The sequence below is a fragment of the Dermacentor silvarum genome, chromosome 5 (genome assembly GCF_013339745.2).
Source record: "Dermacentor silvarum isolate Dsil-2018 chromosome 5, BIME_Dsil_1.4, whole genome shotgun sequence".
NCBI classification, from domain to species: Eukaryota; Metazoa; Arthropoda; class Arachnida; order Ixodida; family Ixodidae; genus Dermacentor; species Dermacentor silvarum.
The window spans coordinates 19,802,709-19,824,607 of record NC_051158.1 but is presented as its reverse complement, the minus strand read 5'-3'; the positions used below and the strand labels follow the sequence as shown (position 1 = coordinate 19,824,607).

General features: G+C 45.5%; 2 protein-coding genes across 3 annotated transcripts in view; both read left to right on the top strand.

The window, feature by feature from the left end:
- The first annotated feature begins 288 nt into the window (after positions 1 to 288).
- Positions 289 to 18,955, top strand: LOC119452999 (protein singed-like). Its single transcript, XM_037714973.2, has 8 exons — positions 289 to 1,033; positions 3,351 to 3,474; positions 4,348 to 4,677; positions 7,493 to 7,722; positions 9,178 to 9,350; positions 14,488 to 14,644; positions 15,112 to 15,410; positions 16,909 to 18,955. The coding sequence occupies exons 1-8, from the start codon at positions 1,017 to 1,019 to the stop codon at positions 17,112 to 17,114; spliced, it is 1,536 nt and encodes a 511-aa protein (XP_037570901.1). The 5' UTR covers positions 289 to 1,016; the 3' UTR covers positions 17,115 to 18,955.
- Positions 18,956 to 21,680: 2,725 nt separating this feature from the next.
- Positions 21,681 to 21,899, top strand: part of LOC119453987 (uncharacterized) — a 117,580-nt gene continuing 117,361 nt past the window's right edge. For both annotated transcript variants that reach the window (XM_049667474.1, XM_037716008.2), the window contains exon 1: positions 21,681 to 21,895. The gene's annotated coding sequence lies outside the window, so the exon portion shown is untranslated. The remainder of the gene's footprint in view (positions 21,896 to 21,899) is intronic.

Here is a 21,899-nt window from a genome sequence, read left to right as displayed (position 1 = left end):
TTCGATGATCTCGTGGGTTTAACTGATTACGACTTTTGCTAACAATTGAGCGGCGCTGTTGTAAGTCTGCGCTCGTGTGTCTTAGCCCCTTTGTTGTCCTCGTCTTGTGCGCATAAAGTTCTTCCGCGTCTTACCAACATGCCCAAACAATCATCTTCGAGATTGTCACACGAGGCCTCGTTCCTTCCTGCGTGACATAACGTGCGCAGGCCTTTACCCGTTGAGTCGCGGCCTGCGAGGGGGCTAGTGTCGGCCTCCTTGCCCATCGGATGACCGCTCTCCCTCGAGAGGGGGGCGGGCTTCACGCCGGCTGCATCTGGGTTAGCGGGCGGCGCACGCTCTGGCCCCAAATGGCTTCGGCGTCGGCTACGCAGGACCAGACGCGCCACGACCACCGGCGCCTCCGCACCGCTCTTCGCTGCTCCTCTGGACGGACCGGCGGTCGTCCTTCACCACTCTACACGACGACAAGATGCACCGCTGCGGTCCGTGAAACGCTTCCCAAGTCTACGTCGCCATCTCTTTAACAAAAAGCCTCGAGGAAACATCCTGCGACTCTGAATACTCGACCGTTGCTATCTTCGGTTCATCGCAACAGCGGCGTCCGGTGCGGCAAGACTTGTGCGAGTTCCGAGGCCTTTGAGTGGTTCTTCCTAAATACCTTTGAAATCGTAAAGGTGCTTCTTACTTGAACTTTTTTTTTTTCTTTGCGGTGTCGGGAACTTGTGCGGTGTCTCGGAATATTTAATGCGAAGATACCTCTGGCTCGTCAAGATTGCCGTGATTGCGTCAGCCGACCCACGGTTCTGAGTCGTCTTCACGGCGTTCGAGCTCTCGGCGCCCTTGCCCGGCTTTCTCCGAACCGACGACCGATTTCGTGTAGCCGCTCCGTACAGCCGATAGCGCCTAGGTGTTCGGGCCCCGTCGTGGAAGACATTTGACCGTCCGAGTGAGCTGCTTGAAGCCGAGAGGCTTCCACTTTTCTGCCGCCGTAGAAGGTTCTCCCGTGTGCAGCGATGCTTCTAGAAACCAGGTGACGTTCAGCACCTTTGCTTTTGCCTCTTGATTCTTGGTGCGCCTGTTGTATCTTTGCTGTGTAGCCTTTGAGGCCAGCTGTTGTATCTTAATACTGCCAACAGTCGGGTTCGGTAGGCGACCTAGGAGATGGGGCACTGTCGCGTCGGAGGAATGCAGTGACTTGCCGCTCCCTGGAGTGTGAGTGCTGCATAGTTAACTGGAGCGAGCGAGCGAGCTACGTGATTGCGGAAAGCAGAAGAGGGACCACGACGTCGGTATACACTTTAACGACCTGCCGTGTAAGTCGAGTTTGGTGTGCGGTGTCATTGGAGCAGAGCGGATCGGTTGCTGCTTGTGCGAGAAACAGCGTATGCACTGCATGGGGAAGTGAGCGAAAGCTTTTTATTTTTTTTTATTTAGCGTTATTGTTACGTGCTCGTTTAAATTCACACTTTGGATGTATGTGTTGAAATGTCAAGCTCTGGTCAGAAATGCGGAGCAATTAAGATGGTAAAGGGTGGCAGCAAGCTATCACCACACCGTCTACTTGATAGAAGTTTACCTGTCCGCCCGTGAGTACCTTAGTCCGCTTAGTTCTCGATCTTTCACATTTCAACTTTAACACATAATTTCGTTCAATGTAATAACGACGAACAGATTATGATGACGCAACTGTTTCGATCGAAAGTTTCGAAATCGAAGGTGACCCGCGTTCAAAGGCAGCTGCGGTTCCGCACTTCATTCATTTGTATTTTTATTCATTCTTTCCTTCCCTTCTTTTTGTTTTATATATTTTTGTCGCCTCCTTCCTGAAGAGTAGGCAGGCGTAGTGGTCCTTTTCCGGTGGCAGTTTTCAGCCTGCTTCTTTTATGTCGCTCTCAGTTAATTTGTGCAGATGTTTTCAAACTGAATAATAATAATAATAATAATAATAATAATAATAATAATAATAATAATAATAATAATAATAATAATAATAATAATAATAATAATAATAATAATAATAATAATAATAATAATAAATAAGTGGAAACGAATGTCTCGCATTACCACGTGTCACACCACCCTTTTCTTTAGCGGCTCCGAAGCTGCCAGGGTAGCGTAAACACGCTACCCTTGCACGGCAAGCGTGCTTCACTGCCGAATTTTCGTGTGCTGCGGTAAACCAAACCTTATGTTGTGCGGGGCACGATCTTGAGCTGTTTATCGTGCCTCGCACGTGATAGCGTTTCCGCTCAGCATCGAACCAACCTCACCAGTGGCATGTAAACGCGAGACGGTGTGTGAGCTATGCTCGTTGGCGGTGGTAGCTGCGAGGACCTCTGTGCCAAAAAGTGGATATGTGCCCCCTCGTTTCTGACTCGAGCAGTGCGAGATGCCGGGTGCCGACGATTGCGGAAGTTTGCTCGTAAGTTTTACAAGAATTGTGTACCTCTGAGCTGATAGAAAGTCGTGCCGAGCACCGCTTACAAGTTACAATGTCTTAAACACCAAAAAGAACCCTTATCTCAATTGGAGATCCTGTTCGAAGGACGGGAAGGTTCGCGGTGTTGGCGCCTTTTCGTAACAGCGACCCGCTTCGCGAGACGGTCTAGCTCGTCTAGCGTTGTGAAAGATGGAACGGCAGTACAGTTTAGGTGGAGCTACCTCGGAGATAAGCCTGCAATCGCACGTTCTTTCGGTGTTCCTTGAACCGCGCACAACTCTCCCGAACTCAGTCTGCCCCTATAAAATAATGTGATGACGAAAAAACCAGACTAAGCATTGTGCCTAGCTAACCACGAACAGTTTGTCTGTTAACCCCCTTTCCTTGCACGCAATGCCGCGATTTTCTTTCACGTTCTTTCGCTTTGTGGTCTTTGAAATGTGGTTACTTTGTGCGCAGCTTACGTACAGTTTTGTTGGGACGAGCTACGCCAAACAACGGGTCTCGCAAAACTCGGCCTTGTTCCTATACTTTCTGAAGTGTGCACATCTGCCGCTGTAATGGTTGTCCAAGGGTTCATCGCCACGGCCAGTCGCAACGCTATTCTTTCCACTACTGCGTCTCTGCAGTGGATGGCCTCGATGATCGACCATTGATGCGCACCTTAGCGGTACGAGGTCTTCATTTGACCTGCGCCTGGATTTCGGCACTAAGGCTATATATACCATCGTGCCGGATATCGAAATCGCGACCTCTCACTCAACATCAAAGACGTTAATCGCTACGTAATTCTCGCCGGTTGATTTAACGTTGCCCACATGTACAGTTTTCGCCTGGTGCGTCGGCTTTGAGTGCGTCTGTGGCCTGCGAGGGGGTAACACCATCCATGCTTCTTTTGTCCGTGCAGGAGCCTGTCCAAGATGATGAACGGCAACGGCTGCGGGGAAGCGGTGACCACTTCGCTCACCTGGAGTGTGGGTCTTCTCAATGGCGCCCACAAGTACCTCACCGCGGAGACATTCGGCTTCAAGGCAAGTACAGCTCGATTCAAGCCGACTCGTTTGTGTAACGCGCGACGATGTTTTAGCTCGGGGAAAAAAAAAAAGGAAAGCAGGCAAACGCTGTTCTGTAGGCACCACACGTTGGGACTGACCATAATATTCTAGCACGTGTGACCAAAGGTATAGGGCCACAAACTGGTTGTCTTAATTTGCACTACAATAGACCTGTAATTCGCTCGTGTCTTTTTACGGTAGAACATTTAGTCAACCACAGCCAACTTAACACAACTTTTCACTCTTTTTATGCCACGCGCGTTTCGTAGAGAAAGCGAGCGCCCCTCGCCCTCGCGCGCTTTCACTCGCACATACAGCATACGGCCAATGGTTTTTTTTTTTTATTTTTTTTTTCTATTGCCGCACGCGGCGATCGAAAGGTGAGCCCTTAACAGCTTCGCTGTAAAAATGTCTGGCGGTTTCATGTTGACAACTTCTCAATACGTGGGTGTCCTTCCAAGCGTCTGAAGCTCCCGTAGTTGACGAGCACAGGGCCGTTAGCGCGCTTTTACCTATTTCACCGGTAGGCACCCGGCGGAAGCAGTCATCTGCCTCCCGCAGCAGCGGCGGATGCTCGAATATTTGACCAAAGCTGTGGTGCGAACAAGGGTCTGCCCAGAGGCCTTCGCAAATATCTATGGGCCCCCTTCTAGATGAGAACTCATAAAAACAACCGAGCGCCAGGTCGTGGTACATCTCTACCCATTAAAGAAAAAAAAAAAAAAAAAACCAGTGGGTTTCCAGCGACAACGGGACAAAATTTACTTTAAAAAAAAAAGAAAAAAGGGTAAAAGTTGGGCAGGTGCATCTAAGACTTGAATAAGTTTGAGCCTTGACACTCGGTCGCAGGTGAACGCCAACGGAGCCGCCCTGAAGAAGAAACAGCTGTGGTCGCTGGAGCCGTGCGTTGACGCCGGTGAGGAAGCGGTGCGCCTGCGCTCGCACTTGGGCCGCTACCTGGCAGTCGATCAGTTCGGCAACGTCACCTGCGACGCGGAGGAGCACGGGCCGGGTGCCGTCTTCCAGATCACTGTCTCTGCAGACGCCAAGGGCCAGTGGGCGTTGCGGAACACCAACCGCGGTTACTTTCTGGGAGCCTCGTCGGACCAGCTGGTCTGCGTCGCCAAGGCACCTGGGCCCTCTGAGCTCTGGACGGTCCACCTCGCAGCCAGACCACAGGTGAGTGCTGTGTTTTACTCCTCGAGTTTCTTCTTCAGCGTGTGACTTGCTGCGTTGGCTCGGCAATTCTGGTTTCTGCTGCAGAGGTCACTGCGTAGAATTTTGTCAGTAGCAGCCCAATTCTGATGGGGGCATGGAATAAATTTCCATGCAGTTAATATTCTATGCTCGCTGGTGAACCTTGCGTGGTGGAAGTTTCTCCGGAGACCTCTGCCTGCCGTGACCTTTGTATGGAAATGCATGCGTATGCACTGTCATGTGAAGGGCAGCCTGGCGAGTCTGTGTGTGCAGGCATGCCTCGAGCTGTCTGTTCTACACAGCTGGGAACTGCACAAGTGTTACATTCATTGTGGTCTGCCTTCTCTAACATCAAAGGTGCTTAATTGGAAAGGCACTCCTTGGCAATGCATCTGCGTAGTGCAGTCTTGCCATCTAATTTCACATTCAGGGTTTTATCAGGGACTCATGTCTCATGGCTGCTACTTGTGCATCCTACTGGCAGCATCAACACTGGCACACAACTGAAGAAATATTTCACAAGACAGAGTTGAGCAACTAGGTCCACATTTATCCTCAGAAAGACAGCAGATTACCACGAGGTCACACGTGATCGAACACGCACTCCTTGTCTCCATTTGCGCTGTGCTTCTGTAGATGAGAATGGGTCTTTTGCCATCCACCCCAAGTATTGCTAATATTGCTGCCTTCAGGGCCACCTGTGGCATGGTGTACTACAGCACTTTCAACAGACAGTTGTGGACACTTCTTCCCTATGTAACTTTTCATTAATCGCTGCACGATTGAAGCATTCACAATAAATCACAGGCAGTGACAAAGTAGCAACAAAGTGACTTATTTGCGGTAGTTGTTACTGGGTTCAGTAAACGCACGTTAACTGGAAGCTGTAAGAAACAGCCAAAATTTCGATATAAGCGGAGTTTCGAGATAAGCTATATCGCGAAAGTCCAAGCCCACTGACGGCGACGCCCACGGCGGAAATGCGCCTGGAGTGTCCACATAATTGCCATCGCAATAAAAGCTGACGCTGCTACTTTCTACATCGTAATGAATTCCGGACAGTTTAACTTTGAAAACCGAAACTACGGAAGCGCGCAGCTGCCAGGCCCTTAGTAGACGGCCACAAGTGGCACCGAGTTAACGACTCGCCGTCGCGGGAGCATGAAGCGAACGTCCTTATCAATCTGCGATCTCGCTGAAACGCTGTGAGCTCGCATGCTGGCTTATCTTGGGCGCAGCGCGTGTTGGTCGCGCTTGCTCATAAGTGCCGATCATCCTGCCCCAGGTCACGATTAATGCGCTGGAACTACATTGATGCATCACTGATAGCGTCCTAAATGGGAGGGGAAAAAAAAAAGACCGCGCCAGTTGTGATAGCTAGAAGGAGGCAGGATAAGCGTGGAGGCGCGACTCAGGGCGGCGTCTGGCTCGGCTGGCGAGCGGCCGCTGGGCTAAAAGCGAGTGCAAGCGACGCGTCGGCGTAACCGAGCGAACAGAGCGAAAGATGAAAGTGAACGCGGAGCGCAGTGGGAGATGAAAGACGCGAGGAGGAGGGTGCAGCGGAACCATGAGGCGGAAAGCAGAGGAGGGTATTGCGAGAGGGCGAGGAGAAAAGCGTAGTGCGGCGACGATGCCTACGAGATGGCGCCAGAGTAGCGCTCGTCGTTTGGAAGGTCTGTCGGCGGTGGCTGCTGTGAATCGCGCCCACGCGTCACCCTCGCGCTGGCTCTAGCGATCTCCAGATTAGCGAGGCAGCCGCGCCCACACTTCGCTCTGTTTGCAACGTGCCGCACGAGACAGATTGTCCGCGCCAGCCAATATATCGCGAAATGAGAACACGTATAGAGCTGCGCTCAAATTTCGCTTTAGGGAATATCGTAATCGTCGGTGAACTTTTCCGCGGTATTTTCGAAGTCGAGATTTCGAGATATAAATAAATAAATATAAATAAGTGAATATAAATAAATAAATATCTGGAGTCGGGCACAGAAGCTATTCCAGGTAAAAGGCATAAACACAAGTTGAAACCATGGCTGTAAAAAAATTGTCGAGTTAACAGATATTTTGAGATATCAAACTTCGAGTCACTCTCAGCATAACACTCGCATTGTACTGTGATCAACCATCTATGACAACACAAGAAGTCAGCAACAAAATTTTCAAAGCTTTTGGTAAGCTAACAGGTACAGGACTTGTTTGGCCTTTTCTGACACATGGCCTGTAAGCTACTATGTTTATAAAACTTTCGAACACAGAACCACGACAAAAGTGCCTTTGCAGATCTCGTGTCACAAGTCTTCTTATGTGTTTTTGCCAGATGTACAGCCGTCACCAATATGAAAGGGAACACTGCGATTGTTGTCGGACGCTCGTAGGGGCTAAACACACATTCCTTGCATAAGTGTTCAGTGAGACTAAATGCCCTACAGGAAAACATAATGTTGTGCATCAAGCTCCTAGATTTGAACCGATGCATCACAAGTTGTCATATAAAAAAAATTGCTCTTTCCTTTCATATTGATGACGGCTGTACATGTTGCGTTCATGTTGCAATGTTGCAACGGATACAGATTAGTACGCCATCTGGCATGTTGCATGAGCCATATTCCTGGGTTGCTATTATAATGTTCAGTATACAATATACTTTGAAAAACATGTATACCTTGTGCAACTATCGGTGTTGAGGATGTACATGAAATTTTCATACATCTCACGTGAATGACACAATAACATACACTTTGCTTTAAGTGACCACCAGATGTGACCTTGCTACCTTCCTGCTCTTTCCTTTAAAAAGGTGACCATCCGGTCCATCGGACGCCGTCGTTATGCCCACCTCTCGGCCACCGGAGACGAGATTCAAGTAGATGCAGCGACTCCATGGGGAGAGGACACCTTGTTCACGCTAGAGTTCAGGGATGGCCGCTATGCACTGCACACGGCCAACGACCGTTATCTCTGTCCTGATGGAAAGCTAATTGAAAACTGCGCACCGGAGTGCCTCTTCAGCCTGGAATTCCACTCTGGGTTAGTGTACATGATTACTTTTCGAAAGAGTGCCAGCTGTATTCATCCAAAGGAAGTATGAAAATGCTTTGTGAAGGAAAATGGAGCACATCATTGTAGGTGCTATTGGGATATTGCAAGAGCTTATAGTAGCACAGCAGGCATTAATTTGTACTGGAAACAAAATTTGTGCCTTACCTTTAATGGTAGTGGTCTATTGGTACTGTGGCTTCTAGTGAAACTTGCTCGCTTTCGAGAAAATGGCATGTTCATTTAAAGTAACGACGCATTTGGCCAGTTATCCCCTTCAGGTGCTGTGTGCTTGATTGTGCACGCGAAGATGGTGCGTCAAAAACAGACACTGATGAAAATAATGCTACTGCATACATCTTGAGGCATGTGATTGGCCGTGGGCTGCAAGTTTGAATAATGTGTGTAAAGTGTTTTATAAAATGTGTTGAATGGCAGACGGCTTAGTGTTTGCTCTGAGTGTCAGTATGTTGTATGGTGGGCTCACTTGTTTCAGCATTTCCAACAATGTTTTACACTGGGCATCATTTTGAAGTGGCTGGATAGGTGCTTTCCAAGTACGCTAGACACCAAATAGTTGATTTTCTCGTATCTGATTTTCCTGTAGAGAGGCATTTAGTCCACATTCTGTAAGCTTCACAAAACCTGCTGAAGAACTGACAGTTCTGAATCTGTTCTGTACCTGTATGCCTTTCAGGATTCTTAAGATGCAAGAGATGAGGTGGAATAAATTTTTACTGGACAGAATTAATGGTGCCTGAAGAGGTTATTCGTTCTCTGATATGGGTAACAGAACTGATTCAAAATCCATGCTTTCCAGGAATGTGAGTTAGTAAAGGTAATGTAGGATTGAGTACAGACGTAAACAATGTACGCTCAATGGGTGAGCTTCATTATTTCATCCTCGCCTTTTTCTTGTGTGTCTCCTGCAACAATTTCTGATGCAGCAGCACATTTTGCCTTCCTTGCACCAGATGCAGTCTCAATTCATTATATTCTGGTGGCCTAGGAAGGGCCATGTTGTACACACCACACTGTAGAACTGAAAGCATTTGACATAGAAGCCTCTCATGGCAAAATTTAGCTGAGCATAACACAGCTGAGAATGAGTGGAGCTGGAACTATAGCTGCTTGCCATGTGGCTGTACATTTTGTCTGCCTTAGTAAACCATAGTGTTTTGGACTGATCGGTGAGTAAGGTGAATTTCTGGACAATTTGAGAAGCAATGCATACAGTGGGAAGGGTGTACCATTGCTCTCTCAAGTGAGTGAGGTATGTGTTTAAGTAACGTGTGCCCATGGTCATTCCTACCGCAAGGTACAATCCTTCTGTGAAAATTGAGATGGTTCCGTCAGTTTTGCTCACAGGAGCTGAGTATTTGAAATGAGCAAGCAAGTAATAAGCGTGCTCTACTGTAGTGAATAAAATGGTTAATCTTTGTGCAGGTACTTAGCACTACGTGACATCAATCTTCGTTACCTCTCGCCCATTGGCTCCAAGGCAGTGATGCGCACACGCTCCAACTCTGTGACACGTGACGAGCTGTTCTCTCTCGAAGACTCTGTGCCGCAGGCGGCCTTTGTGGGGTTCAACGGAAAGTACGTCTCTGTCAAACAGGGTAAGCACACCTTGCCTTTATTTGATCTGGCAATTCTGGAAAAGGTGTTGGGTAGAATTTTGAGGCATAGGTAACTGAATTCGAGTTTGCCACCGACTTGCCAACTTGTGTCAGGTCGATTTAGTAAATTTTTGTGCTGAGAGTATAGTGCAATGCAGACAAAATATGGGAAAGGTAACACATTGCAAGGGCTGACATTTATTAAGCTAGATTTCACTTGGAAGAGAAAGCATAGGTACATTGGGGTTTCTTGCCCCATGCATGCAAGGCTCATACATGAAAGAGCACATAGTAATAAGTTAACTTTGTCATTATACCAGATATTCGTTATGAGAACATACTATATTCATTACACATTGATGTCGGCAAATAACATTATAGATTTACTTTGTGATATCCAATAATTTGTTACATCTCTGCGAGTGTTTTTGGCACCAGGATGTTTCCTCGCCAGACGAGTTTTCACCACACTTCATTCTCTGCTCATTATATCAAGGTTTTAGTAACTCGGTTTTCTACCACTTCCAATTAGTAACCGCTTCAAAAACAGTTTCATACCTTGTTCAAATAAGGTAAATTCAGTGTTATGCAATACCACTGACAGTTGGCTGATACATCTGTTCCACTCTTTGTCCAAGTCTGCCATTTTTCACCAATCTCTAATTGGTCATTATTAGGCATGGAATTGAGTCCAACATACACACAAGTGCTGGTTATTGGTCACGCTAGTTCTTGGTCATTGTGCCACTTTGCAACACTTCCATTCTTTCCCATATTGTTGTTTGTTTTAGACTAGCGCTGAAATGTCACCATCGTGGCTCATGTCCACACGGCCACATTTCAGGGGGATAAGCCATTGCCTACTTGCAGTGCCCACATGTTTCTTAGCAACTAAGAAACATACCAACTAAATGTGGTATACAACTTTTCATTAATTTGTATAAAAGATGTTTAATGTAAGGCCAGATCAGTTCCCTTTTCTTTTTGCCTGAATATTCTACTTCTTGATATCTTGCTGATGTTTCAATAGACATATATCTTTATTCAGTTCTAACGTGCCCTCAATTGTAAGGCATAAAAAAAGAAAAAAAAAAAGAAAAGGCAAAATGCACATGCACAACGCCAAACGAACTTATGGGCATGGGCACAAACAATTCTACAGCTCACAGCTCCCACAGCTGCAGGAACGTCTGGATTGGATTGAATTGGATTGGATGACAGCAATGTTTATTGGCCATGACAACGTTCCCGCACTGACAGTTCGAAAATGCACAGCCTTGGAGATCAGTTTTCATTATTTTGATGTCACTGGAGGTGCGATTTGGACACCAGCTATATATGGTGCCCAGCGATGATAAACTTCCAGTACTCGTCACAGCTACCGACACCCACAGTTACAGCAAAGTATGGCGTTCGATATTGGAAGGTGGGATTCAAGATTGGGGGGGTGGTATTTGGACACACCTATTGCAGTTTAAAAAAAAAAAAATTAAATTATGGGGTTTTACGTGCCAAAACCAGTTCTGATTATGAGGCACGCCGTAGTGGGGGACTCCGGAAATTTTGACCACCTGGGGTTCTTTAACGTGCACCTAAACCTAAGTACACGGGTGTTTTCGCATTTCGCCCCCATCGAAATGCGGCCGCCATGGCCGGGATTCGATCCCGCGACCTCGTGCTCAGCAGCCCAACACCATAGCCACTGAGCAACCACGGCGGGTAGCAGTTTTACCTTCATACTTAATTCCAACATGCCAGTGGCGCACCGACCGGGAGTTCTAATGCCCCCCCTGGCGTCCAGCTACACCAGTCCAAAGTGTACCTTCACAGCTCTGTTCATATTGTCATTACAATTGAGGAGGTGGCTTGAGGTCGAATTTTCCTGATTAACAAAAACACTCTATCATTGTCTTCTATTTATTCATTCACTCTTAAATTCAAGGAGGGCCAACTGCGTGCTCAATGGCTTTGCGTTGAATTCCAGTGAAGCCGCTCTAGGCAGAAAAAAAAAAAAAAAATGTAATTTTCGTCTGTAAGGGGTTGCCATGCTGCTTGGCCCCATTTCTTTCCTTGCAACTTTGAGTACTGCAACTAAGTGAGACGCGCAATCGTCTGCACACTCGCAAACTTGCGTAACCCCCCCCCCCCCCCCACACACACACACACACAAAAAAAAAAAAAAATTCAACCTCCCCCTCTGGCACAGATCCTGGGTGCGCTAGTGCAACATGTGTGTCATACTTTAGCCAAATGTTGCAGAAAAGTGTGTCAGAATTAGAGTAAATATGGTAATTCATCTTACCCAAGCATGATTTCTTTAATGCTGACCTTTTACAAGAGAATGTGAATTTACTAAAAGGCTGTGAAATTGTAAAAGGCAAATGATACATGAGGCCAGATAGGTGAATTACTGTCTTGGTATACTTGTTTGGAGACTCCATAGCTGCATTAATTCTCGGCAGGAAAAGTGGAAAAATACTGATCAAGAAAGGGGTCGAGCAAGGAGCCACAACCACTCCAATGCTATTGACTGCATCCTTAGAAGTATTCAAGCTATTAGACTAGGAAGGATTAGGAGTGAGGATCACCGGGGAATATCTCGACAACCTACGGTTAGCAGATGACATTGTCCTGTTCAGCAACACCGGAGATGACTTGCAACAAATGGTTGACGACCTTAGTCGACCAAGTGTAAGAGTAGGGTCGAAGATGCTGAAAACAAAGCTAATGTTCAATAGCCTGGGTAAGAGAGTGAGAATTTGACTGTGAGCCTCTAGAATCTATGCAAGAGTGTTTATCTAGCCCAATTACTCACAGGTGATCCTGATCATGAGAGGCAAATTTCCAGAAGGAAAAATGGGTTGGCAGCACACATATGGCAGGCATTAACCAAATCATGACCGGTAGCTTACCGCCATCTTTTAGAGGAAAAGTGTGCAACCATTAGCATTCTACTGGTACTGACATATCTGAAAGGGGAATTAGCGGGTGTGGTGAAATTGGGAAATTTACAGGCATATGATAGAATCGGCAGGCAAACGACGTGGGTTATTGGAGATCGCTGGGAGAGTCCTTAGTCCTGCAGTGGGCATAAATAGGATGATGATAGTTATTCTTATGTGTTTGGGGAGACAAAAAGAAAAAACTATTAGCAAAGAAAATCTCTCTGCCAACTTGCCATGCTGCAACAGCAGCAATGACATCACCAGTGTATGTGGCATTACCAATTTCTCATTATTCTTGCAGGCTTGCATAATTACCGTCTCTACAGAAAAAGCATACAAATGCTGTTGGGCTTGATGTAAATAAAGCATATAATTTGTTTTTTAATCCAGCAAACATTTACTACCATCCTTGGTCACTGCCTATCTGTTGTCCCAACCTGATGTAACCGAAACCTGTTTTGGGAATTTGAATGTGGAAAGTATCTGTTTATTTCTTGTACAACGTTGTCCAGTTTACCAAGTATCAGCTTTCAGTATCTATCTGCCATTTAAAAGCCTAACCTACAAAGTGACTCATTGCTGAGCATTGAGCGCTGCTGAGGTGTACCATATTCTGAGACTTTAGCTTTGCATTTGCCTGCAGTACTCGCATGAGCAAGTCAAGCTAGCTGTTTATTTAGCCTGTCTTCACAACCAGAGGTTCTTGGAGGATTTATATTGGGCCTCTGGCTGGAAGTTTTCAACCTATCTGGGCCTTCAAGGTTTGGACTCTAGAACTTTGAATATGCCTAACTATTGGATTCTTACCCACCTGTATAAGAGAAGGATTCAGGAAGTAATGAGTTTATTGCATTTACTGGGAAAACAAAACACAAATCATTGATGCTCAAGCACACTTAAGGTGCATCTTCAAAGGGGTGTTCACACTGCAGCACAATGCAGCATGTATTCAATTGAATGGCATCGCATATGAGTTGGTTTAACTGTTTACTCCATCTATTGTCAGCAAGCACCTTCAAATCTTAGGGTAACAGCTTTTCTGCTTGGTCTCCTTTCACAATATTTTTGTATTTTGTATTGTAATGAACCAATGAATGAATGTTGCTGCTACTGGCTAGAGTAAAATGACCTGAAACTAGTGGTCAAATCATGCATCAACATAGAGATGGCCGTACTGAAAGAAATAAAGTAGAAAGCAAACCCAGAAGTGGTGCGAGATGAATTCACCATGTCCCCACTTTCCTAGCACGAGTGGCATTTGTGAAAAGGTAGAGTCGAGTCACACAATTATTCATGAAAGGAGGTGCACTTATGTTATTGCCAGGGAATGATAAATAAAAAGTGCCCACTTGCATTATGTTTGTGTTACCTCAGTATTTCCCTTGTTTTTGTCCTTAGTGGCTAGCAGGCCAGGCATATTGCCAGAAAACCTTAAAACATTTATGTGAGGGAGTGCAGCATTAATGGTGTTCTGTGTGCTGAAGTTGTCTTAGATGCGCGCACTAGTGTTTGACTATAGCATTAATGAGGCTTGTACTAAGCACAGACGGCATTCACCACAAAAATTGCAGGCCTGTATCATCACGTTTCTGTGCTCAGTGGCAGTTTTAATGTCCTCTTCACAACATAGGCTCAGCTGAGCTCATCATAACCTCATAACTACAATGTCTGTGTTCCTTACGTGTTTTCGCGTCATTGTCCTGTGTGTGCTACCTTAACAGTGCAGCCACATTCCTTACACTCATAGGTGTGCTGTTATTAAGAAATAATAAATAGGGCACAAAAAATACCTTTGTGACTTAAAATACTGCTTTGTGATTTATAGTTCGATATCCTCAGCAGCAAGCATGCTTCGGCCTTTTCTGCTATGCTGTTTAATCTGCAAGTGTCAATCGTGTGTTGCCAGCATTATGGCCTGGTAATTCCTCGCTATTATAGGCCTATTTATGTCCACTGAAGTGTGAAGGCCTCTGCCAGTGATCTGCAAGTCCCCTGTCTTGCGCCAGTTGACCCCATCTGATGCCTTAAATTTCCTAATTCTGTCGCACCACCTAATTTTCTGCCAACCTCAGTGTGCTTCTCTTCTCTTGGCAGCCATTCTGTAACTCTAATGGACCACTCATTATCTGCCCTTACATTACATGGCCTGCACTGTTAATTACTTGACCCAAGATGAGCATGTTCTTGTGCAGGTGTCGATGTCACTGCCAACCAGGATGAAGTGTCTGACCACGAGACATTCCAGCTAGAGTGGGACAAGGAGACTGGCCGCTGGTTTGTCCGCACGATGCAGGACAAGTACTGGACACTCGAGAGCTCGTCTGGCATCCAAGCCAATGCAGACAAAGGGTACGTGCACTATTCGTCACGACTATTACTGCAATTGAAACATCTGTTTTGTAGAGAACGATGTGTGTGTGTATGCACTACTTATACTGCTTCACTGAAATTCTCTGGTGACAGCGCCAAAACTTGACAGTATAGCAGTGACACTTGAATGGCCGTGGCAAAATGGAGATTACTATAGCAAATTTAAAGCCACGAGTGTCGCCCTTCTACCTTCTCTCATATAATTATTTGACCGCTGTGTTGGATGGTTTGCCTATAGAATGTGGCAAGTTGGTTTTTGCTAGGCTCTATGGTATCTAGCTGAGTACAAGAATGAAAATTAATAGGCCAATAATCCTGTTAGAACAGTAGGCCCTTTTCAAATGTTTTTTCTTTCTTTTTTCTTTCTTTCTTTCCTTTTCATGTGTGTTTGTGTACGTGGTCTTTTTTATCCCTGTCCATAACATGTTTCCTCCTTTCATGTGCAGCTCTGCCAACTGCCTTTTTGAGCTCAACTGGCAGCCTGACGGCAGTGTCACCCTGGTTGCCAGCAATGGCAAGCTGGTCGGTGCCAAGAAGAGCGGCCACCTGTTTGCCAACTCTGAGCCTGGCGACCCTGCTGCCAAGTTTCACTTTGCGCTGGTCAACCGTCCCGTACTGGTCCTAAGGTGTGACCAGGGCTTTGTCGGTCGCAAGGGACCGTCTTCACCAAGACTGGAGTGCAACAGAGCCAGCTATGAGGTCGTTCATGTTGAACGTGCTGACCGTGGTGTTTGTCACCTCAAAGGTACCCCACTCTGCTACTGGCACCTCAGAGTTGTGCTTGTTTATTCGTAAACATCTCAAGGCAGCGCATTGAACAATGGAAAGGAAAACGAGTCATGTGATCATCAAGCAGAAAGCAAGCTGTGTGAAGATGGCGAGAGTTAGAAGGCAGCATAGCAAGTTTATTGCTTGGGCCCAGTATAGCTTGTGCGAGTCAAGTTGTAGTCTATCATCAGCCTTGCTTTTCGGTGCTCTGCGAACTTTGTTTGAGGGTGATAATGACAAATTTTTTGGCACTGATGGATTCCTTCGCACTTTTGTAGTGTTTCCCTGGAACGTATATTAGCAAAGTAAACCACAACTAATATGTAGTTGACATTTTCTTTCTTAAGTTTCTGGCACATATCACCATGACAGTGATACCAGGACACCACAAATCTTATGGTGCTTGAAGGCACTCAGAATTGAGACCTCTAGCAAGAGTGGCATTCGTGAAACAACTGCACATTGCCTGTGGATATCAGTGGATATGATTTGTGTACTAACCCCAGTGATCCCATATACAACATTGTAGTCGGACACTGTGGGAACTCGTAATTGGCATTGCCACCTGTCGCTGACTTCTTATTGATCATCACTTATTCCTCCTCCTGATATTGATAAACTGGGCATGTATTTGTTACTGTCAGACGGTCAAGGGGTCTGTAAGTATTATGTGCCAGATTGTAGGTGGTTTCATCATTATTTCCAATGACTGACAGAAAGCCTGCCACAGTGGTTATGTTAGGAAGGTTTGTTAGTGTAACCTCCATAAATGTGTAGTTTGTGACCCTGCTGCAACCGTTGCTAGGGCTGAAAAGTGAGCTTCTGTCTTGTCAGTGCATCTTTGTGCACCTTCCAGTGATTGTGCTGTCACAAGTCGGGGGAAAAAGAAATGAGTAAACGCCAGTGCCCACTCTTGCATAACCCCTATGGCCCTTTTTGTCATGCGAGTGAACTCTAATGGAGATGTAGCAGAAAGCAGAGACGTACAACAGGAAGAAATGAACTTGAGTGCTTTTGCCATGTCAAGCCATGTTACTGAATACCATGCAGAAGCACTGGTTCAGGCCGCTGCATTGAGTGGAAGGCTGTAGCACTGTAACTGTTCTGCATAAGTATGCAGTACTCTGGTAATTATTGGCTTCTATAAAGCTACTTAACAAGCACTCTTCTAACCACACGCAGTTTTATACCTAGCCATTAGTCAAACCAAAAGCACATTTTTTATGCATTGGACTTATTTTAAAGGGTGCTTCCCACTGTTGTGTCCAACATTGTGTTCCATTATTGCGTTCAACATATTGAGCAAATCACCTGTAGCAAGAAGTCGCTGCTATTCTGAGACTCCATCTGCTGCACTGTAACACAAGTTAGCCATTTGTTCACCCTAAAATGAGCTTTCGTCATTCTCCATGATGTGTTATGTCTTGCATACTTTAGTAGTAGAAGATTGCTAATGACAGCTTCCTTCATTGCAGGTAATAATGGAAAGTACTGGGGCATAGCCGAGGATGGCTCTGTTTCAGTTGATTCGGATGACAGCTGCGGCTTCTATGTTGAGCTGCGCGAACCATCACGCCTTTGCCTGAAGACAGCTGACGGTTCTTACCTCAATGCTGACAAGAATGGCGCCTTCAAGGCTGGTGCTGCTGACCCAAGCCAAGCTACACTTTGGGAGTATTGAGCTGCCTAAACCGTCTGGCTACGGAATTTAATCAGGCTAGGCTCAACTTGGATCAACTCGGCAGCATGGCGTGCCCCATAATTTACTTCAGTGTTCCTTGGGATGTTACTCTCTCGGCTGAAACCATTGCTTAAAATTTTTTGTACACCAGTTTAATATAAGTATATTTCACACTGATGTGCAAATGAACCCTTCTCGGACAGTGCTTGCTTTGTATAAGCTTTGATGGCATTAATAGCAAAAGATCTGCATATTTTACGATACTCATCTGCTCTTGCTGTAACCTAGTTGCAGATTTTCATGCTTTTAGGAATGGTCTGGGCTTCTACAGCTGAACCCTCATGAACAACCCATGAAACACAAAAAGAGCTAAAGAATGTCTAAAATATGTCTTTAACGGATAAGCGAAACGTCTAAAGGAAGTCTCAGTTGAAACTTTCTTTGGATGTGTGCTTCTAGAAAACCTTCTGTAGCTGTGCTAATGCCACGTTCTTCTTGGAGGAAGTTTCTGATAATTTTTTGAGACCTTTATTTCCATGTGCGAGGAAATTCGAGATCAGTAATCGCAATTAATTTATATAAGAACTAACAATAGCCACTTGAGTGATCATTAAAAAAAAATAACTGGGCTGAAAAAAAAAAAAATCTAGGCCCTGCTAGATTTCAATATTGGTGGGATAGTGGGAGCGTGTTATGCAGCTCAACACAGGTTGCATCAATGTGTCTGTTAGGCGCGGGAAGTCTGACATTTCATGTACTTGTAGCCTGTAGAGCTGCCCGCTTTTGCATATAAACATTAGACATATAAACCTATTACATGGAAAATTATACATCCACCCAATTGTAGCTTAAAAACGATTAAAACTTAAAAATACAATGTACAAGAATTTATTAGTGGTCAAAAACAATGTCCAAATGTGCTCTTCGAGGTGGGCATTTTGAAAACATTTTCAAAAACCTCTTGCCACAGATGCTTAGTAAACATTTCATATTATAGCACGATGTCTACATGCCTCTCAAGTCATTTCAAGAAGTTTTCTAGAAGTTTTGTGTTTCGTGGGGAGCTTTTGGAGGTTCTATAAGGCTACATGTTTGCCGAGTTCTACTGGTAACAGCCGAGTTCTACAGCCGAGTTGTACTGGTAATGAAGTGGTGCACTCATTCTGCCAGCAAATTCTAGTGGTGTGTATAACACACTGGTTTCCGGCAAATTGTAGTGTTGGCAATCATACTTGGCTTTGCCATGTTAGATCTGTGTGTGTGTATGCGTGTATCCGTTGTGTACAAGTACTCTGGTCTTGTGTACACCCGTCGTAATACAAGCTAGGTCACACGGAATAGCCTAAAAATTAAAATGCTCAAGGGAGGCATCTATCGGACGTCGGTAGAGTCTTGTCTGTGGTTGGTCATTACGCACAATAGATCTGGTCCTCATTCCCCACACTGGTGATTCTGAACACCAGCGCTTGTGACAGTATAATCCACACCATCTTATCTCTTTGGTTATGGACGTGGTTCTTCCCTGTTTGATACTGATAAGCCAAACTGACATTCCTTCCATTACTGTGTAAGACCGCAATGTAGCTGGATTCACCTTTCGATGTCTTTCACAATCGAGGGTGCATTACTATTTTACTGCCTATTGAATAGGAAAGTCTTGACAGGTGCAGTGTTTTTATTTAGTGATCGATATATTTTGACCGAGATATTCGAAAGTATTACCAACACGGATGGCTCTTTTTGCCGGCAGTGTAGGATGTACACTTTCTTTTTGCAGTTTGAGTGTGACCAATTTTTGTATGTTTATACACCGACTTTATTAAAAACAATTTTTGAGTCAACAGTGTGCCCTTCTTGTGCATGGTATGCAATGTCACTATGGTCAATGTCACTGACCCTGTAGCTGTTACAACAGAGTTAAAAATGATCCCAAGTGTTTTTATATGCTCATAAAGTCACCTCCTGAAACTTTGCTTAGAGGGAAATGTGATGCTAATGTTCCTGTGGGCTTCCATAGTGGTCATTTTTTCAGCGTAGGAATAACTGGAACAAGTTGCTTGCACCTAGCTTGGCTAATGGCTTATCGTGCAATGAGATTACAGCTGCGCTTTCTAGCAGCAAATCTCTGCCAGCATTTGTAAGTTGTACTTCATTGTGCTCCAGTAAGGAATCTGCCACCAGAGACATGGTGCTATGGAATTGCAAGTTCTTAAGCTATGCATCTGCTCACACAGTGATCACTACCAATGGCTGTGCGAGAACACTGTTGGGAATGTGTTGCAAAAGTGCATAAAATTTACAACTTTACAGCCATACCACAGTATCGTGAAGCTGCAGCTTGGCAAGAAACTGCACTGGCCAAGGATGTCCACAGAGCTAAAGCATAGTCTGTGCGGAAAGGCACGTTAACAAAAATCGGGCGGCATGCTGTACTTGCAGTTCCTTTGCTGTCTGTACAACTGCTGCTCCAGACTTTCTGCGTAGCAAGGTCATATTAAACTCATTACTGAATGTTTTAGACATGAACGCAGGTTCAGAATATTCTGTAATCTGCCAATCAAATAGACTTGAAAGCGTAAGAATGCAGCTGCGTTTATGTGCCGAAACTGCATGAGCAGGCACCAATTTTTATGCATAAATATCTAATGTGCACTCGGAGCTTGGCGACAGCACATTTCTCAGCACTGTGTGGGTTAACTTAAAAGGCGTTTTGATAAATACTTTTCTCTACTGATAAAGGTTAGTTGTTGAAACCAGGTACAATGTGACATTTCAATTCGTGCAAAGTATTTGCATCTGTAGCAACGAAGCTCATCCTGTTAGAAGCATGGAACCAAAGGTATGTACAGATGCTTGCATTTACTTCAAACCATAAATGCCCCAAAGGGTTGTTCTGACATCTGATAGTAACCTTGCAAATAGTATAATAGTTTTTCATGTTTTTGATGATAATCGATTGCTCTAGGAAGCAGTAACATGATGTGTTGGCTATTGTAAAATTCGCGCAGTTTCTTTGATTTGGTGTAGCTTTTTGACAACCCTTGCATGAGTTAGTTGCTGAATTTCATAATTAAATGTATAATTATTGCTGGAATGTTTGGGGCTATGTGCTATGTTCTCACGTAAAGTCTTAGAAGGTATGACGTTCACAGCCTTCCTCATTCAGTCAAGCATTGGAGAACCAGGTGCAGATCTGACTCGGCTGAGTTGCTTCAAAGCACTTTGCAAAAGCTGAACATGCGGAGCTTGAGCAGACGTACTAGTAGGTGCACAGGCTCCAAAGCCTTGCAAAACAGCTAGGAGGCGCAATTTCTCCACAGCTGGAAATGCATATAATCGATAAATGGATAGCTAGCACATTAAAAAAGTCCAAAGGAACTTGCAGATGCCCGATCCAAATGTTTTTGATCATTTCAATCAGCACCGGGCTAGGTTCCATTCGGTTGTCTCGCAGTGGAAGAGGACAAGTCTAGCTCCTAGTCCTGTCGTTAAATGCCAACCGCCTGAGCGGAAACACTTTTCTGCTCCAAGAAGAGGCTTGTTGGAGCAGGGTCCTTCATTAAAGGTGTAATGTTGAGGTAAGTAGTTCGGCCACAATTAATACAACGCCCCGAGGTGGTTTTAAAACGCTTCAAAGCCTCCTCGGTTCGCCTACAGCTCGTTTGGCTGAAAGAGCGTTACCACGTGCGGTGCGCGCGTTGTTCCGAAGATACGGACAATGTAGCGATGATCGTCAACGCTCGCGACTACAGTGTACTAGAACTCTTCTAGTACACTGTACTCGCGACATTCCTGCGCAGGCCTCCACAGTGATACAGGGTAGTGCGCTAAGCTTAGGTAAAAGGCTAGCTGATGTTATCACGCGTCGAAACAGAATATGACGTGATAGCACGATCCCTCTAAAAGTTTTTTTAGACTTAGCTCGAAAGAAATTTTGCGATCAAGTGTCTGCGGCGTGCAAAGTGACAGTCGATCAAGGTGCGACCGTGCAGATGGCAAGCGACATCGGCCGTGATTCGTTACGTGCGCTGTCCGCGTAGTTTACTTTGCACTAGCGCTACGGTGGCTCTAGCGCGGTAAACAACTTAGAAAGAAATGATACACACTACACAGAAAGCTTCCGTAGAGTAGTTGTGGTTTATTGAGGAAAATGACGCTTATTTCTGAGCACGGCGCAGCGTCACGGGGAAGTGGGAGATAAAAGATGAGAGGAAGGGACACGCACAACTCCTAAAGGAAGAGAGACAGAGGGAAAGAGAAAGAGAGAGAAAAAAAACGATTGATTGCAAGAAGCGCCCTCAAATGCTTGTTTTTAAGTTTGTCTAATTGTTGCCTCCGAGATTGCAGTCGCACGTGACGGTTGTACATCTCGAGGGCCAGTATGTGGCAATATGAGAGCGCAGCTGCTGCTCTTCGCCGCCAGCTGCCGCCGCTAGCGCAAGTCCATCATTTGCTTTTTGTCTGTCTTGTTTCTTAACGACGCTGAGATTGGCCGTGCGCCGCATCCGCCACACCTCCATGACCAATGAGAGAGCAGCCAGGGCGCCCGACCACTGACGTCAGTTACTACGCCGTCGTCTCGCTGCCTGCAATGCGCGAGTCCATCCATTTTTGCCACTGAAAAAAAAGTGCTCCAATATTTATGTTGTGGTTCGCAACGTATGTGTTGTGCTGTTCTCGTTTACGTGGGTTTTGCGGATACGATTTGGATACTCGTGCATCGGATACACTCATCGTCGACCCGTAGCCTCGCCAAGCCCGGTCCAAGGTGCAGTTGGGAGGTGA

Coding starts and splice junctions, on each gene's coding strand:
- LOC119452999 (XM_037714973.2), top strand. Junction 3,475..4,347: donor CGGAGACATTCGGCTTCAAG/GCAAGTACAGCT, acceptor ACTCGGTCGCAG/GTGAACGCCAACGGAGCCGC. Junction 15,411..16,908: donor TGGTGTTTGTCACCTCAAAG/GTACCCCACTCT, acceptor CCTTCATTGCAG/GTAATAATGGAAAGTACTGG.